This window comes from Apium graveolens, chromosome 3 (genome assembly GCF_009905375.1).
Source record: "Apium graveolens cultivar Ventura chromosome 3, ASM990537v1, whole genome shotgun sequence".
NCBI classification, from domain to species: Eukaryota; Viridiplantae; Streptophyta; class Magnoliopsida; order Apiales; family Apiaceae; genus Apium; species Apium graveolens.
In genome coordinates, this window is record NC_133649.1 from 161,777,549 (window position 1) to 161,800,500 (window position 22,952).

Sequence of the window (22,952 nt, forward strand, 5' to 3'; positions counted from 1 at the left end):
GCTTAATCTTGTAGATAATTTTATCCTCGTCATTTTAGTATATCATATGATGAATTTGGAGTTCAATAATATATAGAAAATGAGGTTTGATTCTCGGATTTATAAAATTAAGGTTTTGAAGCTTTGAATGTTCTTAATTAATTTTGGGATTTTCACTTTGAGTGATTCTGGAACGATTTTGATTATGTTGTCAGATTGCCTATGTGTTAAGCTTCATTTTCATACATATATTATTGATTTTGGCCAAGGGATTGTTAACATCGAGGTTTCCAACGAGTTCGTCGGAACCGTTCGTTTGTTTTACAGGAATCCGAGTTTAGCAGATGTTTTGGACTCATTTTTGTTACGGCAAAGCTACTTGTGTGCTGCTCTGTAAAACCGAAGTGAAATTAATGAAAACAAGAGAGTGAGGAGGTTGAATCGGAGGTGGCCGGAATACCGAAGCTCACCAAATTCTGGGGAAATTCCGGTAAGATCCCGGTGTTCTTGGCGACCCGTTTTGACCCAACTCTTGACCCGTTTTTCTGAATATCCGACCCGGTTTCAATCCATTTCAATTCTATTTTAATCTATAAAACACTACGCTATAAGTGCACATAGGAAACCCCTACTATACAGTTGCATAAGGTCCAAATGGTGTTGCATAAGGTAATAGGCAACACCAAGCGGGGGTTGCCAATGTGGAAGTGGTCGTAGACACCTAATGCAACACTTTGTGCAACACTTGAAAGTATTGTATCAGGTGGATTTTGCAACAGTAAATCACCTATTGGAAATAAAAAAAAGTGTTGCATTAGACCTGACAGGATAGTACACTTGGTCCTACGTGGCAACTGACACATCAGATGTCACGTCAGCAACAGGGGGTCCCCAGAGCCACATAAGCATGCCAAGTCAGCACGCCACATCAGCTGGGTCCCATCCTGCCACGTCGGCATGGGTCCACCTGCCACGCAGCATGTGGGGCCCACAATGCCCCATCAGCAGTGGGGACCCTTTTTGCCACGTCATTTGTGGGGCCCACATTGTTTATGCAACACTATTTTGATGCATATGCAACATCAATTTCATTCAATTGCAACAGTATATACCATATTATGCAACACCATTTTATAAATTACAACAGTATTATAATCAAGTGCAACACAATATAATGCAATATGCAACATCATATTCTGGAAAATGCAACACTTGCAAACATAAAATTTGGACATAACTGGTCTGTTTTTACATGATACCTACCATAAGTGGCATCCAACAATACAGCCTTATCAGGCATCCAACAAAAATAGCCCTATCAGGCATCCAACATAAACAACCCGCATCCAACAAGTTCTAAATATACGAAAGTACCAAACTACATACACCCAATTATAAATTTACAACACCAAAAGTACATCAAATCTTTCTTCAAACGAACAGAAATACCAAAGAACAAAGTCACTAAGAAGTTGCGCCTTGAGTGCCTTGAGTGACTAGAGTACCATTTTCCTCTTTATCACGGGAAACCGTGGCACATACGTCTTCGAGATTGAATATCATACCAGGAGTTGCTTCTCCCAATTTTTTCACCATCCAAGCCATGTTCTCCTGCAATTTCTTGTTGAACTTGGCCTCCAATTCGCTCTCAAGGACGTTTATCTTTTCAGTTAAGTCTTGCACTTGCTGTGCAGTTGAGGCCTTAGTTGATGTCGAGACCGACTTAGTACCGGTCCTTCCAAGTAGCCAGCTAGGTGCATGGGCCTTTCCATCAGAAGCAACTGCATTTGCTTCAGCCTCCTTTCCCTCTTTCATCAACTTCTGAATTTTTGCCTGCAAAAATTGGTTAGTGTAGTAGCTAAATATGCCATTAATATAAACTACCTCTATACAATAAAATATACTTACAAGTTTCTCCTTCATTTGTTCATTATTTGACTTGTATTCCCTCCCTTCTTCTCGCTTACGAGTGATTGAATATATCTGAGCATTGCTTGGATGCTCAAGATTCGGATCAGCCTTTTTCTGTCAAAAATGTACAAAATTAGTCCTTTAAATGCCTGAAAAACAAGGGTATTTAAATAATCAAATATACTAAGCTGATCAGCGCAAAATCATGGTTTTTAAAGACTGATCGATCTTGAACAATACAGAGGGAGTAATATTCAGCATTACAGAATTTAGACCAAAAAAGACATAAAATTACGACTGTAAAATCAAGACATAATCATTTATTGAAAAAGACATAAAGCTGCAACCATACTGCAAAAACAGATTCAAAACCTAAGATACACAGGCACTTAGAGCAAAATGTGAAATAGAATGCCTGAAGAAATGTAATTGCACAGCTTATTCAAATACAAATGCTACAAACAAAAGTGGATGCCTGTTATGGTTTGATGGTTTGATTGATACAAGAAGTTACTCAGAAAATGCATATAATCTATGTCAGGCTTGTTGCCTCTGAGTTAAGTGACTCATCTTTTTCCAAGCTATTATTCTTATAATATCTTCAAATTTTCATACACTTGAGCAAGTTTACTTTCACCAAGATTATGATTTGTTATGCATCAGGAAATAAGGGTTCCACACAAAAGAAGCGAGTTCAGCTCATATTAATATAGGTCTTTGCAGCAATAACTTGTTATGTCAAATTCTGAATGCTTGTTCTATTCTTTTAGAACTAAGTTAAAAGAGATGCATGCATGAGTAAATATCCTTCAGAGGACAGCATGCGGAAAACCTAATATCAGTAAAAATAGAAAGGAAACAAGATTTTTAAGTGTGGATGCGGGAGAAATTTGACCTGGAACTATGTTTCTATTAACTATTTAGTACTCCTACTGTCATATAGATAAAAAAAACTTAACTTTAGACTAATATTTGTTTCCCTAAACAAAAAAAAAATCTATTTAAGAACCACACTTGAATAAAATAATCACACTTAAATAAAACACCCATCATGTTATAAATAATATATAAAAATTCTTACATAACACAAGTATACCTAAAAGGACACGATAAAATATATTTACCTATTTACGATAACAAACAACCATAATGTAAATCATTGTGTTAAAAATAAACTTGTAAAATAAAAAACAATTACCAATTTTTCAACAACTAGGGCAACAGGTTTACGACCCAACGTGTGCGTCTCAACCAATGACTTACGATGCTTAGCATTTTCCCTAGCCAATTTCTGTAAAATTACAACAAACTACGCAGATCAGACCAGTTTTCATAAAATAAAAACAAGTACACAGATCATGCCAGTTTCTTTTAAGTAACTATTTAAGTAATTAAGGTTTTTCTAATTACTACCTGAATCACCTCATCCCCCAGTACTTTAACAGCATTTTAAAATCCTCCAATGGGACTCGGTTTGGTTTATTATCCCGTCTTTCCTCATCGGTGTTGTATTTAGTGTAATGAGCTTTTTTTACACGAGCCTTGTATAGTTTCCAAGCATTACTAAGGGTAGTATAAACCCATTTCCTTCCTTCATCGGGAATAACATACTTGCCCTGTAATATATTAAACATAAAAAGAATGACTATAATTTATTAATATAATGTAGAAATTTACTAAACAGGTACAAAAAAAATAAGGTACGGTCAGTGAAACTGTATTACTAAACATAAAATGACAATTAACCAAAAAGACGAATACATGTTACCTTCTTCGACTTCCTCATTTGCATTCTGTTCCATTTCGAATTCAACAACATTCTCATTCATTGGAGCTTCATCATTATTCATTTGACGGTCTTGTAATGCGAAGTAAGCAGCAACCATACCAGGAGTTGGTCCATCACTGCTTGACTGTCTAAAAATCTTGGTGGATGTCGGTTTAACAGGTTATGGACAATAAGCCCATGTAGCTGCCCTCTCATTTACAGTGCCAGATTTTCCAGGGGCTGTATTGGCTCGTGAACGAGTCCTTGGCCCAACATCAATTTTCTTTTGCTTAACAGATTTAATGTCCTGCCATTTGTGTTTAGAATTAATTAACCATACTTGGTATTAAAGTATATTAAGCCAACAATAACCAAAAAACAATTAATCAAATAACGTATACCTCAGACGAATCATCGCTTTCAACGTCCCCCTCATTTGCCGGAACATATTGTGAGTCGTCTTCCTCAATACCTGTCTCTTTCCCTTTTTTACCTTTTGATTTACTACTCGACTCCACTGCATCTTTAAAAGTAGAAACTATCTGAGGCAACCCGAGTGATTTATAAACTTCATTATTTGCCCTCATTTTATCCAGTTTTAACTTTTCATACTCGCATAGTGGTGGAGGTGGTGGCAACTACAAGACATCAGTATACAATTAAATAGATTATAAATTTAAATAGGTGAAAATCAGAAAAGGTGACTAATCGATCAAAAGAAATGGTAATAACTAAATAATACCATTTTATCAGCATCCCCTCTATATCGAGCCTTTTTCACTTTTTCCATGTTTCTTTTGAGAAACATGGGGAGCGGTGATGGTGGTGGTAACTGCAAGTGTAGATAAATAAATCAGAAAAATGCATGATTAATCAACTACTTTATTTGGATGGTAAAAATGAGAAATTGTATAGTATATGATTATTAGTGAAAGTTACTGAATATTAGAATATTAGAAGGTGTAAATAATACCTTCTCAGCAACATCAATACGAGTATCTTCACTATCCCCTCTGCAACCAGCTTTTTTGAATTTTAAATACTCTGAGAGCGGTGGTGGTGGTGGTAACTACAAGTGTAGAAAATAAATCAGGAAAGCATATGTATACATTTAATTTTTTTTTCTAAAGTAATCATTTAAATACCTTTTCAACAACATCCTCATTTCCAGTATCTTCAACATCCCATGCACATGGTTCTAAGGCTAACTTCCTTCTCGCAGTTACTTTCTCATTTTCACTGACAGGTACATCTTATCCACTTTCTTTTGTTAAAATATCCTGCCAACCACCAACCTCGGGCAACTATTTATCCATTTTCTTTTTTTGCTGCTGGAGTTGATGTATGGTAACAAACTTACGCTTCACCGGTTTCTCAGGGGAAGCTGTAACAATTATCAATAACGTACTTTAGAATTCAGTGTACATACCATTATATGTGAATTAAACATTACATATATAAATACCTTGGATGAAGTCTTCCCTAGGCCGAGTGATCACATGAGGTTGCATTTAAGGAGTCGGCTCAATTTTTTTGTCAACAATGTTGTCGATGTAGAAGTTCACTAAATAACCAGGAGCACAATCTTCCACAAGAGCCATGACTTGCTTATCATTTGACAACAGCTGCCAACCACCTTTTCTTCCTTTGTTTTCGTAGATTCCTCCAATTTCAGTAAAATGGAGGTTATCTTTGACCAATTCCATAAGCACATAATAAGAAAAGGATTCAACGTCTAAGCCCATCACAATGAAATGTTTTCCATCAACATATGATGTCTTCTTAAACTTCCCTTCATAGTGCAACCTCATATTAACTGTTGTGTCGTCCATCCCGTTAAGAATAAATCATTAAAGTCAGTCAAGTTTATAAAAATGATAATAGACAGCTTAAATATTTATAAAGTCTGTCAAAATAAAAATATGTATAATGCACAGTAACAAGAAGTGCTGATATTTTTATACAAGAAGTGTTGATATTTTTATACAAGAAGTGCTGATATTTTTATACAAGAAGTGCTGATATTTTAGTTAAATATGTATCAGAAATTAAAATAAGAAGTGCTGATATTTTTATACAATCAAAAGAGTTCAGAATAAAAATATATATACTGCACAGCAACAAGAAGTGCTGATATTTTTATACAAAAAGTGCTGATATTTTTATACAAGAAGTGCTGATATTTTTATACAAGAAGTGCTGATATTTTTATACAAGAAGTGCTGATATTTTAGTTAAATATGTATCAGAAATTAAAACAAGAAGTGCTGATAGTTTTATACAATCAAAAGAGTTTAGAATTAGTCATTGTGTTTCACTGATTAAGGAGAACAATAACTTGCAATTGGGTTATTTACATACGCACGTATGCTTCTCATCATCACTAGAACCAATAACAGTTAAAACCGACCAAAGTGTTAAACCTAGCAGACTGTTCTCCCAGCAATAGCAAGAAAAGTACTACATAGACACACAACAGATTTGATCAATATAATTACTTTTTATGCATAGTACACAGTTTAGCAATATAATTACTTTTTAAAAGATTCAGCAATAGCAACAGAACCCAGATTCCCAGACAAATCAGGGAGTTTTTCATCATTTAAAAAGAATGATTAATATTTCTAATCAGGAATTAACAACAACAATGTGCCATATGTCAAGAAATAAAAACACAATAAATTGAACAGGCTAACAACAAAAAATACAAATATAGACCAAATCTACAAAAAAACAAATAATCTCCTGAAATTAATAGTTAAAATTGAACGTAAATATCATAAATGCACCGAATGTGTAAGAACAATTTTAGGATGATTCAAATCTGACATAACAATTAACCATTAAATCTGAAACATCAAACAGTTTCATGACATTTGATCAAATTACAAATTGATAGTGGACAATACATTTTAATCTGGGAAATAAAACATGACTAAAATCGAGCAAAGTAATTCTCTATAAGAAACAAGTTTTGTGATCTAACAGAGGAAAAATAGAGTAGATGTGACAATGAACTTAAGGTTTTATACTTGACTAACAGAGAGCTTGTGAATAACACAAGGTGTACAAGAAGTACTATTTGTCATGCAGTAGTTAGGAAATAGTTGAACAAGACATATGGCGGTACAAGTAACAAGAGAGTGATGAAAGTAAATGGAGGTGCAACAGAGGCAATGAAGTCGTTACTGGGAAACTATTATCAGTATGACGGGACTCCAATTCTCAAGGAAATGTACAGAGAAATGAAGGAATGCATTTACGTCGAGAAATATGAAGGTGAGACCAAAGGAGTCTACTGGTACAGAAAGGAATTTTAGGTTGATGAGCATTATTATCCTAATGGCGAGTATATAATTCTATTATTATAACTGCATTTACTTCAGTAATTTTAGATTACTTGCAAGTCAATGCGGTACAATAAGATAAGAGTTATATAGTAACTCGATGTAATGAAATAAATATAATACCATTCCGGTTATCCACAAATTTCAAAGCTCACTAGTAATTTTTCCTATTGCTTCAACTTTCTGATTCTAATCTTCAATGCTAGCGACATTAAATTGAAAACTAATGATGAACACAAGTGCATAGAAATATAAACAGAGCTTATCAGGGGAACTAAAAGTGAAAAGAAAGCTACTGCATCCATTAACATTAAAAATAAAAATACATCATAAGAACATAAACTTCATAGATTAAAGTACCACAGAAGAACATAAACTTCAAAGTGTTAACATTACAATCTAAAATCTTCACTACTGTTGTAAAACTGAATAACATATGATCATGACATCTTTCTTTATTTATATTGTTGTAAAAAGAGAGAAGTGAGTGTAAAGTAATACCAGAAGAAGCATACGGCTAAAATTGTTCCTAAATAAAACATGAAATCAAATGAAAATAGTACATACATCACCAGCAATGCACAGTCCAAAAAGATCAAGTTGATTACTAAAATAGATCCGCAAAATCATATCAAAACAACAATGCACACAAATACGCAAAGTTAGGATTCGAGTATAACCTGATGAGATTCTTCGAAATAATACCAAGCACTTTAATCGCCGCACCAATCAAGCTACTTCCAGTGATATAAATCCCCCTATCAAACACACAATACAACATCAGTAACATTCAAAATCAAATCAAACTAAATTACAGTTATACTTACATTATTACACAAGCCTAAAACACAGAGAAAAGAAACCCTATATTATAAGTTTGAAACACAGGAAATTATAACCCCAAATCAAAAGCCCTAAAAAATAAACCTAAATCGAAATACTAAAGCCCCAAATTAAAATACTAAAGCCCCAAATCAAAAGCGCTAAAAATAAACCTTAAATCGAAATACTAAAGCCCCAAATCAAAAGCCCTAAAAATAAATCCTAAATCGATAAAAAGTTCAAAATTACCTGCAAAATCCACCAATGTAAAGCCCCCAAAGTATCTGTAAGTTGAAAATGAAGCTCAGATTTAGAAAATGTTGCCCAGATTTAGAAAACGAAGCTCAGATTTAAAAAAAATGTTGCGAAATCCACCAATTGAAAGAGTTTAAAGAGTGAGAAGGAGAGAGTGAATATCAGCCTCCGAATATCAGCTCAGATATTTGGCCGCCCAAAGAGTTTAGAGAGAAAGAGTGAGAAGGAGAGAGTGAAAAAGAGTGAGAGGAGAGAAGGAAAGTAAACTGTGAGAGTGAGAAGGAAAGAGAGTGAATTTTGTTAAGGGGGGGAAATAGCTGCCCAATTTTTTGGCCTGGGAAAGTGTGCAGATCTGTGTCTCAACATCATTTAATTATTTTTCAGTATTTTATTAAATATTTACAATTTTAAATATTATAATAAAATTGTATAACTAGTATAAAATATATGTCAAAATAACACGACAATAATAAAATTAATCGAAACAATTATTTGTATAATTGAATTGTCAAACAAGAATTTTTTTAAAAATAGAAATCATTCGGGACAAGAATCTACAAGGAACCTGTGTTGACCGTAATTTGACTATTATAAAAACACAGGATATAAAATCTAATTTTTTTAAAAAAAATTACACATCTCTAAAATTAGTAGGTAATATCATTTGTACAGTTGGATCGTTGAACAAGAATTTTAAAGAAATAGAATCACCGCTCGGGACAAGACTTGGTTATAGGAACCCGTGTTCACCATAATTTGACTATTATAAAAACACACGCTATAAAATCCAAATTTTTTTAAAAAAAATTACATATTTTTAAAATTAGTAGGTATCATCATCCGTACGGTTGGATCGTTGAACAAGAATTTAAAAAAAAATAGAATAATCACTCAAGACAATACTAGGTAACAAGAACCAGTGTTGACCGTAATTTGACTATTAAAAAAGCACGTGATATAAAATCTAAATTTTTAAAAAATATATATAAATATCTCTAAAATTAGTAAGTATCATCATCCGTAAGGTTGGATCGTTGAATAAAAATTTTAAAAAAATAGAATCATCACTCGGGACAAGACTTGGTTATAGGAACCCGTGTTTACCGTAATTTGACTATTATAAAAACACATGATATAAAATCTAAATTTTTTAAAAAACATTTAGACATCTCTAAAATTAGTAGGTATCATCATCCGTATGGTCGGATTGTTGAACAAAAATTTTAAAAAAATAGAATCACCACCCGGAACAAGACTATGTAATGTGAACCCGTGTGCACCAGGGTTTGATTATTAAAAAAGCACGTGATATAAAATTTATGTTTTAAAAAAAAATTACACATCTCTAAAACTAGTAGGAAACAACATCTGTACGGTTAGATCAATTAAAAATTATTTTAAAAAAATTAGAACATGAATATAAGAAATAAATTTTAAGAATAGTACAATAACTAGCGTAACACTAAATAACCTACTGCAACACCAGAAAACAAATGCAACGCCTGAAGTGCCACATCAGCTGCCACATCAGCTGCCCCGTCAGCAAGTGGACCCCACTGTGTGCCACGTCAGCATTTTAGGCCCCACATGTGGGACACGTCACCAGTGGGTCCCACACATGCCACCTCAGATTTATTTTTCACGTCAGCATTTATTAAATAAAAAAAATATCTAATGCAACGCTATGACCTCTACTGTTGCATACTGCACAACACTAACAGTTATTAGCAACGGTAGCTTCAATGTAATGCAACGCTTTCACCACTGTGTTGCAATAAACTGAAATTTTATAGATAATGCAACGCTTTTCGTGCAACGCTGGATAAAAACCGTTGCCTATGTGCAGTTATGGCGTAGTGAAAAACTGTTTCGGGAAATTTCTATTTAAAAATAATTCAAAATTTTTTATTTAATTTCTAAAATTCATTTTTAATACCAAAATTCATTATATTAATTCTGAAAATTATTTTTATTTCAAAAATAAATCTTAATTAATTAATTAATTAATTTTAGTTAATAATTAATTATTTAAATGATCAATTAATTTAAATATGAATTGATTGATAGATTTAATTAGTTATTAATTAATTTTAATTGATTTAATTATTTTTTTTGTTTAAAAATTTTGAAAAATAGTTTCGAGCTTTAAAATATTTTTCTAAATTATGTTCAAGGCTCGATAATTATTATTAAATTATTTTAAAGTCAGATTCGGGTGTTCAAACCCTATTATTCAATTATAAAATGATTCGGAGACCCGTTTTAATTCCGAAAAATGTTTAAAAATTCGTATTAAATAGACCGTTCGTCCGTTTAATACAAAAAAAATATGTCTAGACTCGGATGAATATTCTGCTTTCATTAAATATACTTTCAAGACATAAAATCTTTCGTTTCGAAAGGTCTCTTAATTTTGTAAACGTTTCTGAGTCGCGTAATTATCGTAAAATTGTATTTCGACTCGATTTCAGTTTTGAACATACCGAGTCAAATGTTTTCATGACAAACTGAGTTATATGTTATATAAAATATGTGATACATGCCTTATGGGTTTATGTGTTATGTGAACTATGAGTCCTCATGTCTATTAACTTTATATTATTAAAGATGATCCTTATATGTTATTATCGGGTGGGTAGACGATAAGGATAAACGCATAGACTAGAAAATTATATATTATCAGTTAATTGAAGGGCTTTTTATGATAGTTACACATAGTGCCAGGCATTCAAAGCCAGACGAAGATTGTAAAATTAAAGCCTGATTACGTGCAGTAAGAAAACGAGCGGATTCAGAATAGAGATAAACCTGGAATGGTGAATGATAAAAAGGTCAAGTAATCTGTCAATGAAAATGCAGATATATCAGGACTGGGTGATATGACTGATAGTTAAAGATTAGAGGTTTATCAATTGAGGCAAGTATTCACTACGCCATAGATTGGATTCTGCAACCGTTCTCACTGGGGTTGCAAACAAAAGTGTAATAATAGCCTTCTAAACCCATGTCTATCGCAACCCCTATTTTTTGATGTTGCGGTATAGTCAAAATGTGTTACCAAATTAAATGACATATATATATAAATTAAAGATGATTTTTTTTAATTTGACTAGTTAATAATTATTTACATAGAAATGAGTTAATAATTGAAAAATATATTTTATTTATTTATTAAAGTTGATAATATTAGTGGAGTAATTTATAATATATTGATCACATGAAAGTTCTACAAAGTCATTGGTAGAATGATTTACAATATATGTTAGAGATATTTGATAATGTCATGGCTAATATGATTTATGTTTAGTTTTCAGATCTTACTTAACTGGACAAATCAGTACTTAACTGGAAATCAGTACTTATACTGGAAGTCAGGACTTAAGGATATCGGTACTTATATTATCAGGAGATAATCATCAGAAGATAGATATCAGAACTTAAGTGCTGAAGGACGTTCGGATAAGGACAGTAGCTGATTAAAGGAAAGAAGATCGAGATAAACATAAGAAGAGATATGCATGAAGAAGGAATTCTATGAAGAATAGAATACTTGGAAGAAAAGATATCTGATTGATATATTTTAGGAAGCAGAAATATATTCCATATCAATTAGTGATTATCTTGTAACTGTGTAGTATATAAACACAGACATAGGGTTTACACTATAAGTGTTATCATATTCGAGAAGATTATTCATTGTAACCCTAGCAGCTCTCGTGATATTTGTTCATCACTGAGAGGTAACAGTTCCATACTGTAACAGAGTTTATTGTTTCAATAAAGTTTGTTTTCTGTTACTTAAGATATTAAAGTTCGATTTGATTGTATTTTACACTGTATTCACGTATTTTACACTGTATTCACCCCCTCTACAGTGTAACACACATACAGTTAAAGATCCAAACACAATCATGTCTAACACAGAAACTCCAACTAAGCCTACCAAAACTGAAGTACCTCCAAAGACACAAATTCAAAGTCGGTATGAAACCATCAGAGTTCCCATACTGAGACCATCTGAATATGCCATATGGAAGGTGAGGATGACCATGTTTCTGGAAGCTACAGATCCATAATAACTTGATAGAATCAAGGAAGGGCCTCACAAACCAACCAAGCTCTCTGTTGCAGTTGCAGGTAAAGCAGCAAAGACCGTACCAAAGGAAAAGAGTGATTATACTGCTGAAGATATCGCATCAATTGCTAAGGATGCTAAGGTACGACACTTACTGCATAGTGTCATTGATAATGTAATGTCAAATAGGGTAATTAACTGCAAGACTGCTAAGGAGATATGGGATGCTCTGGAAATAAGGTGTCAGGGAACCGACACAATTAAGAAGAACAGGAAGACAATACTCACTCAAGAGTATGAACACTTTGACTCAAAGGCTAATGAGTCATTGACTGATTTATATGATAGATTTGTCAAACTCTTGAATGATTTGTCATTAGTTGATAAAGAGTATGATCTTGAAGATTCAAACCTTAAATTCCTGTTAGCTCTTCCTGAATGCTAGGATTTGAAGGCAACAACAATAAGAGACAACTACAATCTTGATGAAACAACTCTTGATGAAATTTATGGAATGCTTAAGACTCATGAACTTGAGATGGAACAAAGAAGCAAGAGAAAAGGAGGAAAGTCAAGGACAGTTGCTCTTTAGGCTGAAGAAGAATCCCCCAAGACAGCTACCTCAAGGAAAGACAAGGGTAAAGCTCTTTTCACAAAGTCTGATACTGAGTCATCAAGTTCTGAAAGTGATGATGACTCAGATTCTGAAAGCTTTCCTGAGACTGATGCTGATGAGGAGATGATGAAGCTGTGTGCTCTTATGGTGAAAGGGATCACAAAGATTGCATACAGAAAGTTCAGGAAGGGAAAGAAGTTTTCCAGGAAAGGCACAAGTTCTGATAAGAAGAATTTCAGAAGATCTGAGGGCAGAGGAGGAAAGTCTGACAAAGGAGATTATACCAATGTCAAATGCTATAACTGTGGTGAGAAAGGCCACATATCTCCTGATTACAAGAAAGCGAAGGGTGACAAAGGTAAGGCTCTTGTCACAAAGAAGAAAAGCTGGAGAGATACCTCAGACTCTGAAAGTGAGGAGAACTATGCTTTGATGGCAAATGTTGATAAAGAAAGTGCTGAGAGCAGTTCTGAAGCTGCTGAAACAAAGGTACCTCAGACTACTTATGCTTTTCCTACTGATGATATTAATGATGTAACACCCCCAAATCCGGGGTCGGGGATCCGGGTTGTCACGAGCTCCATTTCCCTCAATAACACCCAATCTTAATAAATAATCAACTACTCTGTACTGTGACCCCACAATAAACACACACACCACAAGTTATAGTCTCAGAGATGAATATCCAAAAATAATCACAAGTCATTTTATTCCACAATTATCTGCCAATACACCTTAAAAGGTTTTCTGAATAAATTTACATTTTCTTTGCCATTATTACAATTCATAAATATACATAAATCTGGTACATCAAAAGTTGAAAGCCTAGCCTATTGGTAGCTCCTACCTCAGCTATAGCGACATCAACGCCTATACGAAACTACGGAATGTTTCCTATCCGCTCGCGAATTGGGAGCTTGGTCCTGTTCATCTTGTCTATCTGATGTTGTGTGATGAAAGAAAAAAGCAAGGGTGAGCAACAAGCCCACCAAAATAATATGTATAATGATTTACAATATATGAGCCTTCTCATAGTACTCATGAAAGTCTTGGTCAAAAGAAATGAACCAAGTTGATATCTTAACGCGATCAAGTCGCAAAATATTCAGTATATGTACATATATAATTTTCACAATCTTTGAAATCCTCTGACATGTATAATATACACAGAGTTCCAGTTTATAACTGTATAAAAATATCGTTGCAAGGTGATCTCATATATCCAACCTTGTCTCAACATTTTTCTGAAAATCTTTATCATGCATAAGATAATCATTAACTAGATATAAGTTTAAAAGATGAAGTTACAAGATACTCCAATATACTTATATCTTTTCCGCATACTACTTGAACTACCACCGTTCAAGTTATAATTAGTTTCAAAAGTTCATCACACTGATGAGACTACAAGATAAGACTTGAATAGATTCAATCTTTGAAATATCATTATAAATAATGAAGTTACGAGATACTTCATTAAGTCCTAATATATATACACACCTATATATATATACATTTCATACACTCCTTGAAAACCTCTGTTATGAAAATTATAAACAGAGTTGCAATATCCAATGAATTTGGAAAGGAGAAAACCCTGGCATAAACCTGATATCTTGCTGATCAGGCAAAGATACCAATAAGTAACCTTTTCTACTAGTAGATGGATGAATCCCCCACCGGTCATCACCCTGGCCATATAAGGACCTTGTGCTGGACCGCCACCCAGCCTCTTATGCGTTGATGGACTGCCACCCAGCCACTTACACTTTGATAGACCGTACCCCGGCCTGTCGCTTATGCTGACTCAATTAGATGGGCTTACTTCCCGAATGTTGGGTAAGTAATCAATTCATTTGTTTTCTGAAAACAGCAACCACGTTGCGAATGTAAAATGCACCACAGAGATGGATCCCCCAGGTTTTGAGCGAGTATTTAAATCCCCTTTGAAAGGAAGATCTTAAATATAAAAATGAGTTTCGGGGTCCACTCTAACTTTAAAAATCATTTTGAAGACTCGAAAACATTTTTAAGAATGTTTGGAGTACTGCTGATTTATTAAAATAAATCAGTCCCGATATATTAGAAAATATCTTAATATTATTATTTAAATAATATTCTCATAAAGATAATCCTTATAAAAATAATCGAAGTAGAAGTTTTAAAACTTATACTTGAAATGGATATTAAATAACCAAAGATATAATTATATGAAAGTACTATCTTTATTTGAATAATCGAAAATAAGTTTGATTATCGACACCTTATTCTTTAATAAAATAAAGAATATATCTCAGCAAATAATCGGAGTCATAGATCCTCAAATGAATATTCAAATAATATTCAATAAATAAAATAAGCTGAGTCATAAGCCCTCGAATGAATATTCGAAATAATATTCAATAATAAAATAAAGTTATCGAATAAACCTTATTCGATTAATAGTTTTAAAAACTATACCCATATATATATAAATATATATATATATAATCTACTCGGGATCCTCGACTCCCGGTTTTAGAAAATGTTTTCACCTTTGAGTCCCTATACTAAGGGTATATGCAAATTACTGCTATTCTCTAGCATAGGTATTATCAACTGAACCAACAGATATATATGGCAAGAATACGAAACAGGCATGCATATATATACCATATCAGCATGCTTCAATATATCGCAACATTTGCTAATTAACCAACATGCATCTATCGCAAGATAATGCATATACATATATACATCACAACAACAGTATAACGGATAGAAAACTTGCCTGAGTGCTCCCGGATAGACTTAAGCTTAGAGTGGGTCTGATAACCTATAAACAACAACATTAGTCGGAATTAAACCCCGGTTGCTTAAGAAACTAGACTTTAACCATTTAGAGTCCTAACGTTTGCTTTCGCGCTTAACGATTTACTTAAGTCGCTTGAGTACCTTCGGCTCCACCATTTTTAATAAATTAAACATTAAGGGTTTTAAGGCGATTCTTCTGCGAGTACCTTACCAACTGCCTAATCCACTTTACATAATTGTTTCTTACCCTAATTAGTCATTTAAGGTCCTTAACCAAGGTTTCAAAGTAAGGCGTGGGGTAATGGTTCGGTCGCGAAATGCCGTTACTTAAAACGGTCGTTTCTCCTAAACCGTACATCGGATTCAAGCATACCACATATCAAAACGAAGCTCGTAACATGAACTATCTAAACATGTCAATGGTCAAAACCTAACAGTGATTTCACGGGTGCTGAAGTTAGGAAAAAAACAGTCTAAGGAAAATTGGGCATTACGACGGCTATAACTTAGCGATTCCCAAAATTTTTACCTTTCCAAATCATATCAATCCAACTACCAATCAACAACAACTCAAGATACACATCAATGCTACTGATTTCAGTCATAATAAGCTCAAGGATCTCAATCCAATCATATATTATAACATCTCCAAATTCAACTAAACTACTTAAAAATTAAGCTCGAATCATGCTTATCATTCAAATTACTACTCATCCATCCAAACCATCTCCAAACTTCAACATTCAAACTTATTACTAAAGGGTGTGAAGATTTATACCTTTCTTGGAGGGTGGAAAGTTACTAGGAAGCCTTATGGAGCCTCCTACAAGCTTGATCTTTCCAAGAAATCAAGAACACAAAGTTAGGCTTTAAAGTTTCTAAAAGTTCGATTGAAAGAACTATAAAAATGAGGGTCTTACCATGCTTATTTGGACGAGACTTGTGAACAAGAGTTGTAGGCCATCTCAATACCTTTCCAACGAGCTATAGAACACAACATTTGAGTGAGTATTGAAGGAGATATGGCAGTTTGAAGTTGCTGGGTTTGTTTTAGCCGAGAGCTTTCTTCTTGAAATGGGAAAGTCAACTTTCAATTTGTATTTGTGTTATGATATTTGTTGGTTGGTTGCTTCCTTTTGTCTTGGAAATAAATTAAATTTTTACCATGGTGAAAAATGTGTGGCTCACAATCAACCAACCAATCCTTCCCACTTGTCATGCTTATGTCACCTTGTGATGTCATCCTCCCTCACTTGCCCTCTTCTTATTGGTTGGATGACCTCATCATCCCTAAGCTCCTTGATTAACTCCTAATTGTTTGCCTAATGACCGCTGATCTGTTATACGGTTCGCTTAACTTTCGTTCTCGTTTCTCGTTTGAGGGATCATACCCGGGATCTTATTACTTGGGTTTCCTTAACCTTTCTCAATACATTATATTCCTTTTATGATCCTCTCTTATAATCCTTTAATTTAAATTCTTTTTATCATGTTACCTTATACTCAATTCTTTCTGTATCTAGTGAATTTCCGGGAAAAAATTAAAGTGTTCGGAATTGGATTCTGACGATCTTTACATACACTTATATACCATATAGAGTACTAATAAAATCTCAGAATATCAATAACAGAACCCCTACATAGTGTGGCATGAAAAGTTTTCTTATTCAGCATAATCTGCAAAATCACTATTCATAAGGGTTTCAAAAATTTCCAAAAATTGGGGTTATTACAGTCTCCCCTCCTTAAAAGGATTCCGTCCCGGAATCAGATAGAAAATGAATAGGGATACTCTCTTAGCATTGCACTTTCTAACTCTTACGTATTTTTCCCACATTGTGGTTCTACCATCAAACTCTGACTAGTTTGATAACTCTTCTCCTAAGCATTTGTTCCTTTTCACTCTATAACCCTTCCTGGTTGCTCCATATAGGTTACGTCGGGTTGCATGTCTATGCGCTCATATGCCCCTATTTATCTGGCATCCGAATTACACTTCCTTAACATTGATACGTGGAACACGTTATGAACTTGCTACATGTTCGGGGGTAGGGCTAGCTCATATGCTAACTTCCCAAAACGTCTTAATATATCCCAAAGGGTCCAACAATTCGTTGGCTTAGCTTTCCTTTCTTTTTTGAACCTCATCAATCCTTTCCAAGGGATACCTTTAACATTACTAGGTCCCCTATTTCCTATTCTTTGTCCTTTCGTGTCAAATCAACATACTTTTTATGTCCATCTTGGGCTACTAACAGCTGTCCTCTGATTAGATCTATTATATCCTTGGTCCTTTGGACCACTACTTGTAACACCCCCAGATCCGGGGTCGGGGATCCGGGTCGTCACGAGTTCCATTTCCCTTAATAACACCCAATCTTAATAATTACTCAACTACTCTGTACTGTGACCCCACAATAAACACACACACCACACGTTATAGTCTCAGAGATGAACATCCAAAAATAACCACAAGTCATTTTATTCCACAATTATCTGCCAATACACCTTAAAAGGTTTTCTGAATAAATTTACATTTCTTTGCCATTATTACAATTCATAAATATAAATAAATCTGGTCCATCAAAAGTTGAAAGCCTAGCCTATTGGTAGTTCCTACCTCAGCTACGGCGGCATCAATGCTTCTAGAAAACTGCGGAACGTCTCCTAATCGCTTGCGAATCGGGAGCTTGGTTCTGTTCATCTTTTCTATCTGTTGTTGTGTGATGAAAGAAGAAAGCAAGGGTGAGCAGCAAGCCCACCAAAATAATATGTATAATGATTAATAGTATATGAGCCTACTCATAATACTCATGAAAGTCTTGGTCAAAAGAAATGAACCAAGTTTGATATCTTAATGCGATGAAGTCGCAAAATATTCAGTATATATACATATATACTTTTCAAAATATTGGAAGTCCTCTTCCATGCATAATATACACAAAGTCCCAGTGTATAACTGTATAAAAAATATCGTTGCAAGGTGATCTCATATATCTAACCTTGTCTCAACGTTTTTCGGAAAATCTTTGTCATTCATAAGACAATTATTAATTAGATATAAGTTTAAAAGATGAAGTTACAAGATACCCCAATATACTTATATCTTTCCCAAATACTACTTGAACTACCACCGTTCAAGTTATAATTAGTTTCAAAAGTTCATCACATAGATGAGACTACAAGACAAGATTTGAATAGATTCAATCTTTGAATATCATTATAAATAATGAAGTTACGAGATACTTCATTAAGTCCCGACATATATATATACACCTATATATATATATACATTTCCTGAAAACCTCTGTCATGTAAAGTATGAACAGAATTGCAATATCCAATAAATTTGGAAAGGAAAGAATTTTGGCATAAACCAGATATCTTGCTGATCAGGCAAAGATACCAATAAGTAACCTTTTCTACTAGTAGATGGATGAATCCCCCACCGGTCATCACCCTGGCCACATAAGGACCTTGTGCTGGACCGCCACCCGGCCTCTTACGCGTTGATGGACTGCCACCCAGCCACTTACACTTTCATAGACCGTACCCCGGCCTGTCGCTTATGCCGACTCAATTAGATGGGCTTACTTCCCGAACATTGGGCAAGTAATCAATTCATTTACCAAAACTGCAACCTCGTTGCGAATATAAAATACACCACAAAGCCGGATTCCCCAGGTTTTGAGCGAGTATTTAAATCCCCTTAAAAAGGAAGATCTTAAATATAAAAATGAGTTTTGGGATCCGCTCTGACTTTAAAAATCATTTTGAAGACTCGAAAACACTTTATAGAGTGTTTGGAGTAAAGCTGATTTAATGAAGTAAATCAGTCCCCAGAATATTTAGAAAATGACTGAATATTATTATGTAAATAATATTCCCATAAAGAATAATCTTTATAAAAATAATTGAAGTAGAAGTATTAAAACTTATACTTGAAACGAGTATTAAATAACCAAAGATATACTTATATGAAAGTATTATCTTTATTTGAATAATCGAAAATAAGTTTGATTATTGACACCTTATTCTTTAATAAAATAAAGAATATACCTCAGCAAATAATCGGAGTCATAGATCCTCAAATGAATATTCAAATAATATTCATTAAATAATATAAACTGAGTCATAAGCCTTCGAATGAATATTCAAATAATATTCAAATAAATAAATAAAAGTGTCATAAGCCCTCGAATGAATATTCAAATAATATTCAAATAAATAAATAAAAGGAGTCATACGCCTTCGAATAATATTCAAAATAATATTCAATAATAAAATAAAGTTAAAGTTATCGAATAAACCTTATTCGATTAATAGTTTGGAAAACTATAACCATATATACATATAAATATATATATATATCCATATCCATATATATACAAAATGTACTCGGGATCCTCGACTCCCGGTTTTAGAAAATATTTTCACCTTTGGGTCCCTATACTAAGGGTATATGCAAGTTACCGCTATTCTCTAGCATAGGTATTATCAACTGAACCAACAGATATATATTTCAAGAATATGAAACAGGCATGCATATATACCATATCACATGCTACAATATATCGCAAGAATTTGCTAAATAACCAATATGCATTTATCGCAAGAGCATGCATATACAAATGTATACATCACAACAACAGTATAACGGATAGAATACTTGCCTGAGCGACTTGGGGTGATAAAAGGCTCGGGACGAGTCTGGTAACCTATAAACAACAAGTAAGTTGGAATTAAACCAAAATCACTTGTAAATCTATACTTTAACTAACTTAGACTCTAACGCTTGTTTTGCGCTCACTGATTCGCTTAAGTCACTCGGGTACCCTCGGCTCCACCATTTTTAATAATTTAACCTTTACGAGTTTTAAAGCGATTCCTTCGCGAGTGTCTTACCAACTGCCTAACACACTTACCATAAATGTTTCATACATTAATTAACCCTTTTTGGTCTTTAACCTATGTTTCAAAGTAAGGCGAGGGGAAAAGTTTCGTTCGCGAAACGCCGTTACTTGAAACGGTCGTTTCTCCTAAACCGTGCATCGGAATCGAACGAACTACATATCAAAACGAAGCTCGTAACATGAGCTACCTAAAAATGGCAATGGTCACAATCTAGTAGGGGGTTCTCGGGTCCTAATGTTATGCACAAAAACAGTCTAAAGAAAATCGGACGTTACGACGGCTATATTTACGCGATTTCCCAAATTTAAACCAATTCAAACAACCACAATTTCAACTCCAATTCACAACCCAATCAAACCTCCATCTAAACTACATTACAACAGCCCCAAATCAACTCAATATTACCAATTTATTCATCTAAACCAAGTCAAAAAAAATGTGACCAAGAACTTCAAATCTAACAAGCATCACTCCTAACTCCAAAATCAACAAAACCACTTACTAAACAAAGCTCTATCATGAGTACACACTCATTACACTAACCCATCATCTAACATTATGAAATCCAAACCAACAAAACTTAATACTAAGGGTTTGAGAAGTTATACCTTCCTTGGAGAGTGGAGAATCAAGAGAATGGCTTGGAATCACCTTTAAAGTCCTTATCCAAGCTTAATCTAAACAAAACTTCAAGAACACAAATTTTAGTTCTTGAAAACACTATTCACCATCTTCTTTCATGATTTATAGAAAAAGATTGGCTTGGAATTAGAAGCTTAAACTTATAGGAAGTATGTAACTATCCATGGGGAAGTTTAGATAATTACCTTGCTAAATAGTAAGTGGAGGAGCTTGGACTTTCATTTTTTAAGAAAAGCACCCGAGAGCATGAAGAAGAAGAAGAGAGATTTTTGTGTTTTGGCTTGATTTGCTTTTGGTTGGTTGATTTTTGTTGTTTGTTTTAGTGGATTACCTAGTTGCCCTTGGTTTTGTGTGGTTAAAAAGTCACCACATCTCCTTCCTTCCCATGTCATGCTTGGGTCATCCTCATGATGTCATCCTCCCCTCCTTGTCCTCTTCTCATTGGTTGGGTGACATCATCCTCTATAATCCCTTTGATTAACTTCCTAATTGTTTGCCTAATGATCGCTGATCTGTTATACGGTTCGCTTAACTTTCGTTCTCGTTAATCGTTTGAGGGATCATACCCGGGATCTTATTACTTAGGTTCCCTTAACCTTTCTCAATACATTATATTCCTTTTTATGATCCTCTCTTATAATCCTTTAATTTAAATCCTTTTTATCCTGTTACCTTTTTCTCAATTCTTTCCGTATCTAGTGGATTTCCGGGAAAAATCAAAGTGTTCAGATTTGGATTCTGACGATCTTTACATACACTTATATCCCATATAAAGTACTAATAAAATCTCAGAATATCCATATCAGAACCCCTACATAGTGTGGCATGAAAAGTTTTCTCATTCAGCAAAAACACTATTCATAAGGGTTTCAAAAATTTCCAAAAATTGGGGTTATTACAGTCTCCCCTCCTTAAAAGGATTCCGTCCCGGAATCAAATAGAAAACAAATGGGGATACTTTCTTAGCATTACACTTTCTAACTCTCGAGTAAATTTTCCCATATTGTGGTCCTGCCACCAAACTCTGCCTAGTTTGATAATCCTTCCCCTAAGCACTTGTTCCTTTTCACTCTATAACCCTTCCTGGTTGCTCCATATAGGTTACGTCGGGTTGCATGTCTATGCGCTCATATGCCCCTATTTGTCTGTCATCCGAATTACACTTCCTTAACATTGATACGTGGAACACGTTATGAACTTACTACAGGTTCGGAGGTAGGGCTAGCTCATATGCTAACTTCCCAAACGTCTTAATATATCCGAGGGTCCAACAAATTGTAGACTTAGCTTTCCTTTCTTTCCGAACCTCATCAATCCTTTCCAAGGGATACCTATAACATTACTAGGTCCCCTATTTCGTACTCTTTATTCTTTCGTGTCAAATCAACATACATATCATGTCCATCTTGGGCTACTACCAGCCGTCCTCTGATTAGATCTATCATATCCTTGGTCCTTTAGACCACTGCTGGTCCGAGCATCTTGCGCTCTACAACTTCATCCTAACATAAGGGAGATCGATATTGTCTTCCCTCAAGGATCTCATAAGGCGATATCTCAATACTGACATATGATCTATTGTCGTAAGAAAACTCAATCCGTGTTAAGTGATCATTCCAATTTCTTTCAAGTCTATTGCACAGACTCTCATTATAGCTTTTAGCATTAGAGCTTTTGCTTCTCAATACCCATTCTTTTCCAGTTCGTAATCGCTACTACCTTCCGTTCCTAATATTATACTGGTTATACTTTTGCTCGTTAGCGTTCTATAACCTTTTAATAACCACGTCAACCTTAGTATCACGAATGTGTTCCCATTCCGCATACTAC

The 22,952-nt window shown here is 34.2% G+C and overlaps 1 protein-coding gene across 3 annotated transcripts; it reads right to left on the reverse strand.

Moving 5' to 3' along the window:
• Window positions 1-1,310: 1,310 nt before the first annotated feature.
• LOC141710913 (uncharacterized) lies at window positions 1,311-8,295 on the reverse strand. Of its 3 annotated transcripts, XM_074513402.1 has the most exons (10): window positions 8,077-8,295; window positions 7,686-7,763; window positions 5,124-5,474; window positions 4,804-5,042; window positions 4,632-4,727; window positions 4,401-4,490; window positions 4,060-4,296; window positions 3,659-3,965; window positions 3,304-3,506; window positions 3,089-3,181 (listed from the first exon to the last, which is right to left on the reverse strand). In XM_074513402.1, the coding sequence occupies exons 6-8, from the start codon at window positions 4,464-4,466 to the stop codon at window positions 3,840-3,842; spliced, it is 429 nt and encodes a 142-aa protein (XP_074369503.1). In that variant the 5' UTR covers window positions 4,467-4,490; window positions 4,632-4,727; window positions 4,804-5,042; window positions 5,124-5,474; window positions 7,686-7,763; window positions 8,077-8,295; the 3' UTR covers window positions 3,089-3,181; window positions 3,304-3,506; window positions 3,659-3,839. The 3 variants fall into 3 exon arrangements, with proteins under 3 accessions (XP_074369505.1, XP_074369503.1, XP_074369504.1); XM_074513404.1 differs by lacking the exons at window positions 4,060-4,296; window positions 4,401-4,490; window positions 4,632-4,727; ... (2 more) ...; window positions 7,686-7,763; window positions 8,077-8,295 and adding exons at window positions 1,311-1,812; window positions 1,888-2,004 and having other exon boundaries at window positions 3,659-3,835; XM_074513403.1 differs by lacking the exons at window positions 4,632-4,727; window positions 4,804-5,042; window positions 5,124-5,474; window positions 7,686-7,763; window positions 8,077-8,295 and having other exon boundaries at window positions 4,401-4,529.
• Window positions 8,296-22,952: the final 14,657 nt, after the last annotated feature.